This window comes from Schistocerca serialis, chromosome 6, assembly GCF_023864345.2.
Source record: "Schistocerca serialis cubense isolate TAMUIC-IGC-003099 chromosome 6, iqSchSeri2.2, whole genome shotgun sequence".
Classification (NCBI taxonomy): domain Eukaryota; kingdom Metazoa; phylum Arthropoda; class Insecta; order Orthoptera; family Acrididae; genus Schistocerca; species Schistocerca serialis.
In genome coordinates, this window is record NC_064643.1 from 477,436,643 (window position 1) to 477,453,405 (window position 16,763).

Genomic DNA, 16,763 nt, shown 5'->3' on the forward strand with positions numbered 1-16,763 from the left:
GAGGATGCTGTTTTATCAAGCATTGTACTGAGATTTAGATCGCTTAGAGACTGACGGTGTTTGATCACCAGCAAGTGATGACGTGGTACACTTCATCGCGCGTCATGCGCCCAGATGCCACCCACTCCAACCAGGGGCCCTCCCCATGGGCACCACCCAGCCGCAGCAAAGGCCACCTGACAGAATGGCAACTTCCGGGAGTCCTGATGCCCCAGGGTGACAAGCATCTACTCCTTGGCATACGTGGGGAGTTAATGGCACAGGCATCAGCAGAGCGATAACTATGTTGTCAGGGGGCTACAACCAACAGGGTACATGGTTACATGGTGCGCCCCCCCCCCCCCCCCCCCCCCCACAATGGACTGACTACTGTGCTGGATATCAGGTGCAAACAAGTCAATGGTCATCGTCGGCACAGAAAGCGACACTGGATAGTGCATGGTGGAAAATGCACCCAGGAAGGAGTCCTTGCCAAAGAGGTGGAGAATGAGTGGGACTGCAATGCGATGACGAGAAAGCAGGCTACAGATCTCAAAGCACAATGGACACGATGCACGATGTAAGGTGCCCTTCCCCAATTGGCTCGCTCTTCGGAAAAGTTTTGAAGAATGGAGGTCAAACCCTACAGGGGACCATCACAAAAAGGCCGAAACGTGTGAGGATTATGGGCCTGAAGGACGTGTTACAAGGATAGCTCCCATCTACATAGCTCAGAAAAGCTGGTGCTGGAATCCAGATGGCAAGGACCTTGGAGCAGCTGTTGAACTCAAGCATGTCGTATTCAACAGCATGTTGTGCCGCTGGGTGGTCAAATTTGTTCTTGGCCACAGTTAGACAATGCCATCCATTCTGATGGACAGCTGGTTGACTGCCATGCTGATATAAAAAGCTGGCAGAGTTGATATATGACATGGTTGTTTTTATGGATGCCCCAGAATCGGGCAGGTCTTGCACCTGGGTCTACCACAGGCAAAGGGGTTGGTAGCAGGAGTAGCATACTCATGGACCAGGGTGTTGCGTAGTTTGGGTGAGTGACAAAATACCACTTTATGAGGAGTGGGAATGGTCTTGGGTATGAGTCCTGTCACTCTCTCCCAATCCATGCCTCCACATCATCTTCGAAGTCCGCTGCACCTCTCCGGCTGTGGTATCTGCATCACATGCTACTCCATCTACCTGTCACTCCTCCTCACTCCTGCATTCCTAGCCAGCACACCTGCTGCCGCCCTCCAAGACATTAGCTATCCATCCAAAAACACTCTTCCTGCTTCCTGCATCTCTCCTCTCCTCTACCCACACCACTCGACACACCCCCACCCCAACCAAGCTGGCCTGCTGAGTTGCAATCCTAGTCACTTCTGCTTGGTGAGTGGTCTCCTTTAATCCCAAATTACTTACTATATCAATACAGAGAGGGAGATTAAAAGTGCACAACAGACAAAACTGAGCTTTTTGATTAACTTATCCATGTGATAGCGCACCTTTAGTTATCTGTATGGATGCCTACATACTTCCCACATCAAGTCTCATTCAATGTATGTCCATTTATCTCTACTTCTGTTACATGTAAGTAATTTTTATTTCATTTGAACTAGATAACATCAGTTTTGTAACATTAAGAGTTAAGCTGCTAACTGTGAACCAGCTGTTAGCCTATATGAGAATCCAGGCTTTCTCGGCGAATCTTGATGATAAAATCTTCTTGGCTTGACAGCCGAGTCAATGCGTTGTTCTCCAACAACATTTTAGCAAGTTTCTTACTTGCTATCTTCAGGTGAAGTCCCCTGAAGATGGCATGTAAGAAACTTGCTAAAACGTTGCTGGAAAACAATGCATTGACTCGGCTGTTTCTTACTTGCCATCTTTAGGCGAATCTCAAATTGCTGCTAAGTAATGAGAAAGTGTGTGAAAAATCAATTTCTTAATATTTTTGGAAAAAATTTGTTTCACTTCATCAACAAAGAACTTACAAGGGCACCACCTAGCTTTGAGTTAAAGAGAATGTAGTATATGGAAGACTGATGAACACGCGGTGGAGGCATGTAATAGGACAAAAAGGATGCACCAAACAGCCCCCCCCCTCCCACACACACACACACACACACACACACACACACACATACACACACGATAAAAGCACCCATCAGTCGTAGTTTTGTATCCATTTTGGATAGAAGTGTTTTTGTTTACTGGTATTCCAATCTAGGGCTACTGAAATTAATTGACTCATGGTTTAAAAGACAGAACATTTAATATTACAAGGTGCAGTGCCTGTAATTTGTTTCACAGAATGTATCATTTTATTTGTTCTCAGTAGGCTGTCATTTTAATTTACAAACTAAATGGAATGAAAGTGAGATTATTTTGTTTTCAATTAATTGCAGATTGTGCACTTTCTTTTTGTTAGTGATTCCTGTGTTGAGCTGGGACCATTGCTTATTCTTAGTTTTATCAGTTAGCGTTCTTTGGAGTTTAGTCACACCCGAAGCAGTGGGTGAGTCAGATGCACACTCTAGGACCCTGTCATGATTTTTGTGCTGCTAAGTTAAAATTTCCATGATATTTTTGGGTCTTTATTAGTGGCAGCTCACCTGAGACAAACTATATAAGAACTTCAAATTTTCAAATTTTTGCTCGGGTTATAAACCTTGTTCCAAACCAAAAAGTGAACCTACCACGCAATGTGTGCAAGCCCTTTATCAATACATCTGTTTCATCAGTATATATTACAGTTTTTGAAGAACGCCGGTGCCCCACGAAATATATGTATAAAATTGGAGGCCAAGAACAGGAAAGACTGAAGCTAACTGTATTAAACGGCTGTGGCAAACTGTATTTAATGTTTCCCCACTCTGAATTAAACCTAATTCCTGATTTGTTAATGTGACACAGTGTTTTCTATTGTCAAGATAACAATCAGATTCATGCAAAGATGATGCCTTTGAACACCACATCATTTTAGTTTCCCTAGTAAAATTTTATGATATACTCATTCAAAAGCTTTGAGAGCTCCAAAAATGCTAACAGTGTAACTTTTCTTGTTTAGTTCTACCGGAATTTCCAGTGTAGGCTATGTTCCCAGAAATGTTTCGTGAACAAGGGAAGAAGCAAGATAGGTCTATGGAGGTGAAATGATATGTGAACAACGGAAGAAGCAAAATAGGTCTATAGAGATGACCTTCTGATCTCCACTAACACAACCATTTAAGAGATTACACTTGACTCGCACATCTGATGATGTCACATATTTTTGCTGTAGCAGTAACTGAATGTACTGTATGATTAGTAACATTTACTTACTTGCTTTATAGTACTGCGAAGTACAAAAATCCTTCTGGAAAGAGCAAAAGTTATTACTCACCAACAACACTCAATAAGCTTTAGATTTTGGCTGTTAACTTATTTTTTCAGGGCTAGAATAACAGATAAACAACTGGGATGTGATAAGAGTTTGAGAGTAACAGCACACTTAATTAATAGTTTCATTTATCGTTTTTGAAATAAATTCTGTGCATAATTTTTTCCAGTGCAAAAACTAATACTACTTCCTTTTTCAGCCACCATTCCAATGAAAGTTCTGCTTTAAAGAGAAACTACATCATAAAATCTGCACATGGCCTGTTCATTTTGCTTTGAGGGATAAACTTTCCAAGATCAACTTTCTGAACAATAACGTGTTTTGTATAATGATCACTGATGATTGCTGTGTAAATTAGAAACATTTTAAAATGTAATTTACTATAGTCACATGCCCCTGACAATACTGCAAGTAACTCCAATAATATTTCATAAAAATTGTTCTATAGTTAAAACCTCTTCAATTACTTTTCAAAACACAAACCCTGGTCATCGTATGCTCTGGCTTCAAATGCTTCTGGTGCTTCCTCTCGGAACAGCTCTCTTGTTGTTGTTACAATCGCCAGTGAAGAAATAACGTCAACAATAACATCACATCTCAGTACTTGTCCTGAATTTGTTTCTTCTGCAAATACTATTGCAGTACTTCGTACTCTCTCTTTCGTTACTGCTGTCACTACGACTTTACCCATGCAGTCTGTCAGTAATTCTCCTTCAACAGGCAGCAGTTGCACTATATTTGGTCTGGATGTAGTCCTGGAAAAGAAATGCATATGAAGACCACTCTTTTCCCCAAAATGTGGACAAACCATGGTTTACATAAATTACTGATTAATGAATAACATTGTAAGTGTCAAACACTACACATGGCGTACACAAAGCACTCAGAATTTTGTTGCATGCAACATACTCAGAACTCTGTTACTGTCCCATACTCAATTATATGAGGTGAATCTCCTAAAATTTGCACCACAAATATTGCAAAAATGGAAAGTGCTAATGATGTTCAGTTTTCATAGAATGGATTGGTAGTCAGGGCCTCATACAGTTAGCCAATAAATGAAGTGTAATAGTACTTAGGAAGTGTATTTCTATGCAAACATACACTTTTTAAATGAAACTATACCTACTGACATTAACAAACTAAAATTAGAGTAAATCAGAATGTCAGTACTGTTTGTTGCATGATTCTAGTGTAAGTTGTTTACAGGATATCGTATTTTGAAAAGTTTCTGTGGGGCCCTGCCCACTCATTCCATACAGTGTGCCTAAAGGATGCTGTGTTCTTGGAATGCTATACAACAATTCAAGCAAATAACATTAGTAGTTTGTATTACATATAAAAAGAAACAATACTTAACTTGTATTTACAACGTGTTGTCACAAGTAATGGGCGACATGCAATAACAGTCAGAGTCCTTTGCTAAATACAGTGTTCATGCAAGTTCGTCACACAGTTTGTGGATCACTAATAAATGTTATCGTAGCATTCTCTGCTAGGCCGCGTGTGAATGCTCCTAATACTGTCCTAATAATGAGTGGCCAAGGCTGGCAGGAGCGGCACATATTTTCTCTTCTTGCAGAGGCCGCTCCTCCCATGATGCAGTCCTAATCAGCGCAACATTGGCCAACATCGTCTCACCGCCTTCTCTTGTGTTCTTCATCTTCATTCTGGTACTTGTGGTTACACCACAACAGTTTCCACACTGACACACTGACACTTGTAAAATATCCGTGGGAGCAGTAAAGTACAACACATGTGCGTACGCAAGTTATGTGGATTCTGACCAGTAACGAGACAACTGACAATCACAGGATATATTCAAAATTACCACTGGCAGCAGCAATACGCACTTCCAGTCTGGAAAGGAATGACTACTGCACACGTGCTAGCATTTCAGCGGAGATGTCCAAGCATGCTGCACTAATATATCATTGTGTATCATTGGTTGTAGTTGGTATGTCCTTGTAGACAGAGTGTTTCAGCTTTCCCCACAGAAAAAAAGTCTACAGGCTCCAAATCTGGGGAATGAGCCAGTCAAGGTACAGGTCCTCTGCATCAGAACCAATGATTTGGAAACAATTGGTGAAAACATGCTGTAATACTTTGTACACTATGGGCTGCACAGCCATCATGTTGCTACCACAGGCTCCTCCTAGCCTGCAGAAGAACGTATTCTATCATCTGTGGAAGATGGTCTGTTATGAGGCTGCGATACTTGTGCGTATTCAGTGTTCCATCTATGAAAAATGGGCCTATGAGCTGATAATTTACTATCCCACATCACACATTTACACCTCATGGATGCTGACATTCCACCTAATGAAGTCACTGGGGATTGTCAGCAGATCAGTAGTGCATGTTTCAGTGGTTTATCTGTCTACGGTTGGTAAATTCGGCTTAATCACAAAACAAGATATATGATATATCTGGAGTAGCCTGTCTTGATGCCAATGTACAAAAGTTAACACAATTCTCATAATTGTCTTCATGAAGCTCTTGATGGAGAGAGATGTGATAGAGATGGAACCTATGTTGAAAGAGAATGCACTGGACACTTGTCTGACTTATGCCACGTCCTTGTGCCATTATTACTATTACACAGTACAAGAATGAACTGCATTCTTCCTACTCTTTCCATATAAAATGAGCATGTTGGCTTTCCCTGCATTGATAAGTCCCATCATCCACTCACAACTGACTGCTCAGTCTGTCACTCGTTAACACACTAGCATGTCATAATGCACTCAAGAAACATACAAGCACACTATAAGCAAACATAACAACATCATACGTAGCAACTACGCAGTTTGAATGACACAAATGAGTGTTAGTGTGCAAACTTTTGAAAATACGATATCTTGTAAGCTAGTCCCACTAGAATCCTGCAGCAAACACCACTGGCATTCTAATTTTTCTCTACATTTAGTTCAATTTCTCTACATTTGTTCCATTTAAAAATTGTCTGTATGCACAAAAAATAGACTTTCTAAGTATTAGTATAATCTGTTTATTGGCTAACAATACGAGCCCCTGCCTACCAATCCATTCTGTAAAACTGCACATCAATAGCACTTTCCATTTCCACAATATTTGTGGTGCAAGTTTTAAGTGATTTACCCTCAAACCAATGAACTTTAAGGGGTATTAGTATGGTGCGAAAAAAGAAAAAAGTGTGTAGTAAGCATGAGCTCTTAACTGCATACCTATGAGCACTATTTCATCTTCAATACTGTGAAATGATTCTCTATTTCTACAGCGAACTCTTCACTTTCAATATTTTGAGAGGTGCTAGTGGCATAGTTCATATCAATTCTGGCAGGCTAGGAAAAAATCTTACCTTCATAGTCTCAAATGTTATTGAATTTAGCATATGTTAAAATTAAGTACTAAGTACGGAATCATATTATTTATTTTTTATTTTTTTTCTCCAAAAAAATTTCTGCTCTGAGATACAGCCCTCCAAAGATGACATTGCCCTTACCATTTTGAGGATGCGAATTTTGGAAAAATTTTTAAATTATTTGAAAGATAATTGCTGTATGATTACAAAGAAATCCTCCATTTGGACTTACCTGTCAAAGTTCTTTTACTATAGTATTCTGAACCTTTTTTTTTTATAATTTACAGAAAAAATTTTTTTATTCAAAAATGCCAATCCATAAAATTTTGGTTTTCTTTTTCTATTGATTAATACCGTATAGTTCTACATTCCCTGAAAAGGAGAGCTTTCACTTTTAGGTTGAACCAGGTTTATAAACAATTGAAATGTTTGCCACACATAAAACCTGTTTTATTACCACTTTATCACATAACAACCTCATAAAAATCAAAACCTAGCCTTATTTAACATAATTTTAGTTTTAAAATTTGAGTAAGATACTCATTTTTCAAGCATTTTAAACGGTTCCAAGATGTATGTGAAAAAACCAAAGACTTAAAGTTTTTTTATTTTATTTTATATATATATATATTTTTCCCCCCCCCCCCCCTACTGAAATTAGCCAGTCAGTGAACTAAAAATGTGTTCCACAGCTTCAGTATCTAACTGTTGAACCAATAGGAACTGGAGTACTTACAATCTTCAAAACATTGTTAACAGGAAGATGCACTGATGCCATTGTTGTTGTCCTTCAGCTGGAAACCGGTATCCAGCAGCTGGTTCATGTGGTAACATGAAGTTTACTATAATTTTGTTTAACTCATAACTGGCGTCTATAATCTCTGCAACCCACCACTCACAGTCATACATACGTCACAAACATCCTGCTTCTCAGGTTGTGAATCTGATTATCATCCTGCTGTTTTTGAAGTGTTAGCCAAACAAATGAAATTTCTTCTTTCTCACTCTTTAAAGTGCATGCAATATGATTTCGCCCATCACTTTAAGTCCAAAAATGTGTCTTCTGAAGTCCTTTCACAGAAGTAGTTTGTTTGAACCATTCTTATTTTTTCTACTCACAGAATTCTTCGATTTCCTCTTTGGACAAAAGAATGAGGGCTGAGGATGTGTAAGATCTCATGTCTCTCGTAAAATCCTTCCAGCATTCTGACTCACATCTGTATTTGGTCTGGAAAGATTATTTTTTGTAGCATCACAAGGACCCTTCCCATGACCAGTAGTACTGCATACCCTGTCAGTTGGCATAAGCGACTTACTCTATTCAAACAGCTGGTAACGATTTTTAAAGTGATTAGGAGCACCATCAGAAATAATGACGATCTTCTCTGCCCTGTTTGCAGTTGAAGAATTTTGTGCATTGCTACCAAAGCATGTGCTGAGTCATGTCCCATGTCATCACTTATAACTGCAAAACTTGTGGTCTTGTTTTGAAAATATGTCACGCCTGTAAAAATTGAAACCTGGCCATTACTCCAATGATACTCTTGTACTTCTTGTGAGAGAATCACAGACCAGTTCTCAGCAAAATCACAGTGAAGCATTAAACATAGTTCTTCAGCCTGTACACACCCTTTCACTTCTGCAATGTGCTGTTGTTGCAATTTCTTCAGATGCTGGTGTGCTACTACTTTCACTGACCATTTACCATGTTCATCAATGAAACTGTCAAAGGCAACAGTTTTCTTAAGTAGGCCTAGTTTATTTTCCTCCCATGTCCCATATGTAATTTTTGCAGAGTTATCTGCTACGTCTTCCTGATCAAATGTCTGTAAAGACAGTCCTCCCTTTCCAGGGCAGTCACCAGATTCTAGAAACAAACACATCTCTCACTTCATGTCACAGACTACTAATGACTTCACATGCCCACACAAGGTGTCATATGTCACATGCTCCAGTAAGTTTTCTTCAAAGTTACCACACAATGTTCAAAATTCGCACAGTACACACATAAACAGACATCTCTAGGTGGGTGTGGAACTACCCACTTAGATTGTAGTGCATAAAATTTTGATCTTCCAATATGTGAATTGTATAGTGGCTCTCATAAATTGCAAAAATTTCTTAAATACTGTGAGTCTTGTATCTCTTCACTTTCACAACTTTTTGACCTTCAACTGTTACAGCTACATTATTATTATTTATTATGTGCGATTGGACCCATACGGATCACGCAAAGCTTTTCCGATTCAATTTTTTAATTCTCCAAACTTCTCTCATTCTTTCCCCATGAATTCTCTTTCTTTCCTCTGTCCATTTTGTCCCCTGTCTCTTGCAAACTTCATTCTCGGGTTGTACTTTCCAACTATTGATTTTTTGCCTGTATACATTTCTGTTTATAACTTCTGAAGAATTTATTTGTGCATTTGTTAGATCTGTTTTGGTTTCTTGTATCCAGGGTATGGTTTTCAATTTTTCAATGTATATTAAAATTTTGTGGGAGAGTCTGGGTGTTGGGAGTCTGTGGATATGACCGTAAAATTTTAGTCTTCTTTTCCGGATGTCTGCGGCGAGGTTAGATAATTTTTCTGTAGTTTTCCGAGACTGTAACCTGTATCCATCTTCCGTTCTTTTTGGGCCAAGAATCTTTCTGATAATTTTGCGTTCCTCTTTCAGGATGCCTTCCAGGTCGCCTTTTCTATGGAGTGTGAGTGTTTCGCTCGCATATAGTGCTTCGGGCTTGATTACTGTATTGTAGTGTCGTATTTTTGAGTGAATGGAGAGACACTTTTTATTGTAGATGTTGTGGGTTTTCCAGTATGCTCTTTTCAGTTTTTGCAGTCGAACTTTTTGTGCAGTTTTCTCTCCCCCTGTGGGTTCTAGGACCTTGCCTAAGTATTTAAAGAATGGAACTCTCTCAATTTGTCCATATTTTGTAGTCAGTTTTTGAGTTTCAAATTTTGAGCAGATGAATTTGGTTTTTTGGAAGGAAATTTGTAGCCCAACTTTTTCGGCGCATTCTTTGAGAATGTCTATCTATTTAATTGCTGTGGTCTCGTTTTCTGCTAGAATGGCCACGTCATCTGCAAATGCCAAGCATGAAATTTTAATACCATCTTTAGATCTTCCTAGTTGTATAGGCTTCCAGTAATTTTGATTCTTCAGTTCTTTTTCCCATTCTCGGATGACTTTGTCTAAGACAAGGTTGAAGAGGAGTGGAGACAAGCCGTCACCTTGTCTGACGCCGGTTTTGATCAGGAAGGGCTCTGATATTTCACCCAGGAATTTTATCTTAGAAGTTGTGTTTGTGAGCGTTTCTTTGATAAGGTTTAGGGTTTTCGGATCGAGTCCTAGCTCCTCAAGGATAATAAAGAGAGATTGCCTATCGATTGAATCATAAGCCTTTGCGAAATCAACAAAGGAACAAATGATCGGACTGTTTCTGACTGCTTTGTATTTTAGTGTTGTCTTCAAATTGAAAATTTGTTCTGCACAGGATCGGTGAGGGCGAAAGCCAGCTTGGTATTCACCAATACTGTGTTCGAGTTGTTCTTGTGTTCGTTGAAGAAGACAAGCTGAGAGGATTTTATAAGTGACTTGGAGAAGGGAGATTCCTCGAAAGTTGTTTATATCTGCCATGTCTCCCTTTTTATGCAGTGGATGAATTAGGGCGCATTTCCAATCTTATGGTAGTTTTTCTGTCTGCCAAATGTCTGTGATGATTTGAGTGAGTTCTTTGAGGGAATTTGGTCCAAGATTTTTAAGTAGTTCTGCAGTGATATTATCTTCTCCGGATGCCTTGTTGTTTTTCAGTCTATGAATATGTCTTTGGATCTCCTCTAGTGTAGGTGGTGGGGATTCTGGATTTGTGTAGATAGCAGTTTCTTGAGGGAATCTTGAAGAAGGTTCAGGGCAATTGAGGAGTCCGGAAAAGTATCTTGCCAGCTCCTCACAATTTTCCCGATTTGTGAGCGCTAGTTTTCCATCTGGTTTTCTGAAACATAGATTTCGTGAGCCGTATCCATTGATTCTCCCAGCAAAGGTCTTATAGAAATCTCGTACATTATAGTTACTGAAATTTTCTTCAATAGACTCACACTGTTCCTTGAGGTACTTCCTCTTGTCTTGTCTGATTGTTTTTGCTACTTGTCTTCTGGTGTTGTGGAAGTGATCTAGATTTTCCGGGGATTTTTTACTGTTATACTTCAGAAAGGCTTTCTTTCTTTCTTCCAGCGCTTTTTCACATCCAGAGTCCCACCAGGGGTGTTTTGTGTTCTTTTTCAATGGAATCAGTTCTTTTGCCTTCTTTGTAATTTTTGTTCGAAATTTTTCCCAAGAGTCAGCTGGTTCCTTTTCCCACTCCTCCTTCAGATTGGTTTCTTTGATTGTTTGTGTGTCAAATTTTATCATGTGTGTTTTCTTCGGATAGAATTTTTTTGGGGTGAATTTCACTTTAATGCGTGTTAAGTAGTGGTCTGAGTCAATGTTCGCCCCTCTGCGGACTTGGACATCATGGATCTCTTTCTGTACGAAATAGGAGATGGCAATGTGGTCAATCTGATATTCGCCGATCTCTTGTATGGGGGACCTCCAGGTCTTTTGTTTTCTAGGTTTTTTTCTCAAAGATGTAGACATTATTTTTAGATTATTTTGTTGGCATAGTTCAATAAATCTCAGTCCGTTTCTGTTGGTGAATCTGTGTGCTGGATATTTTCCTACAGTTTTTTGGTGTTCTTTCTCTCTGCCAATTTGTGCATTGAAATCTCCCATTAAGATTTTGATATCATCCCGGGGAATTTTGGCCATGACATCTTCAAGTTTAGTCCAGAATTTTCAGTTTGTAGTTGGCGTTTTTTGTTGTCTATGTTTGTGGGTGCATGAACATTTACCAATGTGTATTTCTTGTTGGCGCACTGGATACGCATGGTCATGAGGCGATTATTTATGGAAGAGACCTCTCTAATAGAGCCTAATATATTTCCGTGCACCGCAAATGCCATGCCCAGGAGTGGCGTACCATTGGCAATTCGTTTGTCAGTCTTGCTCTTGAAGATGCGATAGTTTCCATAGTCTATTGTATTTTCATCCGTGAATCTAGTTTCTTGTAACGCTAAGATCTTAATTTTTTGTTGGTCTAGCTCTGTTACTAAGTTGTGTAATTTTCCAGGTTGAATTAGGGTCTGAATGTTAAAGGTACCAATGTACATGGGAACCTTGGGACGAAGTTTCCTTGAGAACTTTGATCGTGATGGCCCGGGTTCCCAAGAATCCGAAAACCCAGTTGTCGTCTGTTGACGAGTGGATTGGTTACCACCTGGGGTAATTCTGTCATTACTCTCACGACTCATGATAGCTTGTAAGTTTTGGTCCAGTGTTTCCACTGGGTGTTTAGAACCAGGGATTGTCAGTTCCTGGAGCATATAATACAGCCGCACCTACTAGATGGACAGACGCTGACCTCGCTGCCGCTCGACTCGAGTGCAGACGCATTGAGGATTTGGAATGTGAGATTTTTTTTCAAGGTTTTCTCCTATAGATCCGCCGTGTTCTGCGTTAACAGGGTCACCTCGTGTAGGATGTGGCTCTTCACCACGCACGGACGGTCTTGGACGTAGCTTCCTCAGAGGCAAGGTCTTGCATACCTCCTCAGCTCATCCCTGGGGTGGTGAGGACCAGTACTGAGTCAACCCCAAGCAAAGGTGCTACCTCTACCAACCACCTTATTATTATTATTATTATTATTATTATTATTATTATTATTATTACTATTATTTATTTATTTATTTTTTTTTTTTTTGCGCTCTGGTGAGAACAGTCCCATTTATCTTCCAAATAAAATGACTGCACTATTTGAACTTGAGCTGCTTCTACAGGATGACCATAATAGGCATCTGGTCTTACAAAGACTCCTTTTACAGACCTCACATTTCTTGATTTGTCTACCATGTATTTTGATACTGATGGAATGTGGTTCAAAATTGTTTTCTTTGAAAACATCTCTGGAATAATAGTTAAAACTTGCACCTTCTCACTGTAGGATGCACAATATTCAACAGTTGAATTGATATTTGTGAAAAATTCTTGGCAAGAGATACAAGAGTTCTTTGGTTCATTTTCTTCTGAAGATGGAATCTCTGCTTTGACGAGTGTGGTCAGTTTTGCTGTAGTGTATTCATCCATAGCTTCAGTAATTTCTCTGTGCTTTCTTTATGCGTAGAACTTATGACTAAACTTCGCTGATCACAGTTTCTTAACAGGACTAACACACCTACCTCTGTTGTTGACTGATTCAGAGTATTTAATTCTTCCTCTATTGATGCAAAATCTATATCATCTGCGCCATGGGAAGCTTCACCCTGTTCAGATACTACCATTGTTGTTATTCTGTCAAAACATTTAGAACACAAAAAGTCATCGTTGGAAACATCTTCGCTTTGAAACAGAGTCTTCAAATGAGCACACTTATTCCCAACCTGAACAAAGTCTGTTTTTTTGTTTGTTTTATGTATCACTCTTCTATGGATATGCAAATAGTCAGCACACTTCGCTCTCAGAAGACATTTCAAACAGTCCTTCTCACAATACACACTGCAACTGTGTCACCTGACAAATTCCTCACAAAAACACAGAACTCACTGGATAGTCTTGGATTTCTTACAAGCCTCCACAGTAAACAAATTAGCACTGAACAACTACAATACAGAAACCTGCATTGAACAACCACAACAAAGAAACAACAATACAGTGTAAGAAATATCTGCAAACAATGAAAGTGAAAAGAAATAACTGCAACAAAGACAACATAAATAAACATTGTAACAAAGAAATTAGTAAGAAACAACTTCAGTGAAGACGTACATTACCCTAGAAAGTTAAAAAAAAATTGATAAAACCTGTCCAACTTAAAAGTGGACGTTCTCCTTCACAGCGAATATAGTACTCTGTGGTACTGATCCACAGAAAAAAAATCTAACTTTTCTTGATTGGCATTTTTGAAAAAAAAATCTGTAAATTACAAAAAAAAAAAAAAAAAATTCAAAAGGTGACAGCATAAGAACTTCGACAGATATGTCCAAACCGAAGATACCATTGTAACCATAAAGAAATTGTCTTTCAAATTAAAAAAAACTCTAACAAAATATCAAGAACTGTTTCAGAGATACAGCATTTTAAAAAAAATTCCAAAATTCGTATCTTAAAAACGTGTTTCTTACTTACTCCTGAATTTTAACATATGCTAAATTCAGTAACATCCAAGACTATTAAGGTAACCCACTGCCTGAAGTGATACGGATTATGCCTAGTACAGATTCAACACAGAAAATATTTTTCGGCAAACAATGGTTCTAAAGTGGATACCGAAAGTGCTATGAGCACTTGTTCAGAATATGAGATGTGCTTCACAGTAGCGAAGATGAACAGGTGCCCACAGCTCATACGGTACGCATCTTAGAGCCCATAGGCCTTTCATATTTTTTGTCCCATCTACTAGTTCTGAAAGACTGTTGGTTGAGTTCTGGTTCACCCTATATGCCCTATGAGACATCACTTTCGAATCATCCTGTACTACTCTGCATGTTAAAATTCTTTGAACCATCTTAGCATCCCTTGTACTGGCCTGCAGCCAATATCTGTAGAGCAACAATTTCATATGAAAATTCCAGAAAACACAGCAATATTGTAAATGTAGTAACTCCAGCTGGTCACAACAGGTTGAAAGTAGGAATAATCTTCCAGTAGGAAATTTTCTTACACAAATGACAATGTAGTAAAAGACAGATTGCTACTTACTGTAAAGAAACACACTAAGTTTCATACAGGTAAAATTAAAAGACACTAACATAAAGCTTTCGGCCACAGCCTTCATCAGAAAAAGAGAAACACACACCATTCATATATACAAGCAGGCACACCTCTTGCACACATGACTGCGAACTCCAGCACCGCACACCAGAATGCCTTCCGGCCCAAGATGCTGGAGTTGCCGGCCAAGTGTGCATAAGGTGTGCTTGCTTGTGTGTATGAATGGTGTGTGTTTCTCTTTTGCTGAAGAAGGTTGTGGCCGAAAGCTTTATGTAAGTGTCTTTTAATTGCACTTGTCTGCAACTTAATGTGTCTTCTTTATGATAAGTAGCAATTGACTTTTTCTACATTGTTGATATTCCTACCTGGAGTTTACATTGTCCTATATAACTGGAGTCATTAATAAGTAAATATTGAGTGTTTTAATTCCATCTCACTTCTTATTTTAGCAATGGTTTATACACAATGTGTGCACTGAACTAACACAGGAAAAAAAATCCTAGATCAAGTTGCCTCCAATATTAAACAATTAGTCGCTGAACAGCTAACTAAAAAGTAATTCAGAATTATATATAACCTGTATTATAAGTACTCATTTTGAGCTACAATGTCCAAATAAAATAAAATTAGGTGTGTATATATGAAACTAGATGTCAGGTAGTGAAATATGCACCAGCAGCCACATCCTCAATCGTCTGCAATTTGACCAAATAAGTGAACAATGATGTAGCCAAGAGCACTGTGGGGCATGCAAGGGACAACATACTACTATATCATTTGAGATTGGGGAGGTTACTGGTAATAGTCCACAAGAAAAAAAAGTAACCGAATCTGCAAGGAATTTGCTTTTAAGAAGGAGCAAAAGACAATTTGTTCGTCAAAGAAACTGAAGGGGTTATGTCTAACTGCTCTTACTCTCAAATTCTCAAGCAAAGTGTGTCCTCATAAGATTGTCATTCCCCAGCAATTTCAAAAGAGCCTCAGTTTAATACAACACAGTGTCAATTTTCTATTCTTCACTCCAACAACTCTGGTAGCAGGCATGAGTAGAATATTCAGTTGCAACACCTTAGATGGAACACTACTGGTTTCAATTATTATTATTCCACTGTTGTGACACTAGTATTCCTCATAATGCATCTTTTGCAGGATCATTTTGAATCAGGTAATTATCATTCCACAGCATTAAAAGAACAAACAAACAAGGTACTTTGAACCTGTCTTTGATCACAGCTGTAACTGAAGAAAATCTTATTTCGTGTAGTGTTTCTAGGAAAAACTTCCAGAAAGATTACATGGTAAGAAAGACTTACATTATAGGAGCATAAGAAATGTGGTTCTGATATCAATGGCACATATACTTCAGCTTTACACATTTAGACAAATATCTTTGTCCATTTGTTAGTTGAACAGGTAAGGAATGACTAGCCATGGTATAAGTTACCCTCTGCCATTCATCATATGGTAGCTTGTGGAATATGTGCATAGATGTAGATGTAGAACTAATTCAGCTTCACAAACAACAGGAAAAGGATGACACAACACTTTTGATTCAGTCTAACATTGGTCGCATCGAAACCAAACTCATATCCAATCCAAATTTGAAAGTAGTGTCGTCAATGAAGCACAATACTTAGAACTGAAAGCATGTTTTTTACTATTGATATCAATGTACAGCCAGAAAAGAAATGACCTCCTGGACAAAGAGTGCAGTTATTTAAACAAATTTTGAATTTCCACACTGCTGGTATTTATATATAGATCAAATATTCCAGAATATGTGAACATTACATTTTCAATAACCTTCCGGAAACAATAAAAACAAAATAATAAATAATTTCTAGTGGTCCCTCTTGAACTGGGAACCTGCAGCACATGAGCTAGTGACGCCAGCCACTTCACCACACTCCATGTTGCACAGCTCACAGCACTATTTACTTAGAGGATATTCACATCCAAATACTTTTTCAGGACAACCAAGCATTAAAGTGTAAGTTTTATAGTTATAACCTGAAAATTTTCCACCAACGCAGCATGCAAACCATTACATATTGCTTTTTTACTGAAGTATCTTACTTAAAATGTTACAAATATACTGTAACTGCAAATGGAAAGTGGAAGAAGCCTCTTGACCAACAAATTATAAAGTAATGAAAGATGTGGTATAACACTGTGATCCCGCTTCTTGACACTATTGAACTCCGTGCCTCAAAGGAAAGACAGTTACTGTAAACAGCATAATCACCCACTTTCATGGAACCA

General features: G+C 38.6%; 1 protein-coding gene across 1 annotated transcript in view; it reads right to left on the reverse strand.

Moving 5' to 3' along the window:
* Window positions 1-16,763, reverse strand: part of LOC126483815 (nuclear pore membrane glycoprotein 210) — a 260,572-nt gene that overhangs the window by 235,185 nt on the left and 8,624 nt on the right. The window contains exon 2 of the mRNA XM_050107008.1: window positions 3,842-4,113. Within this exon, the coding sequence (XP_049962965.1) occupies window positions 3,842-4,113 (272 nt within the window). The remainder of the gene's footprint in view (window positions 1-3,841; window positions 4,114-16,763) is intronic.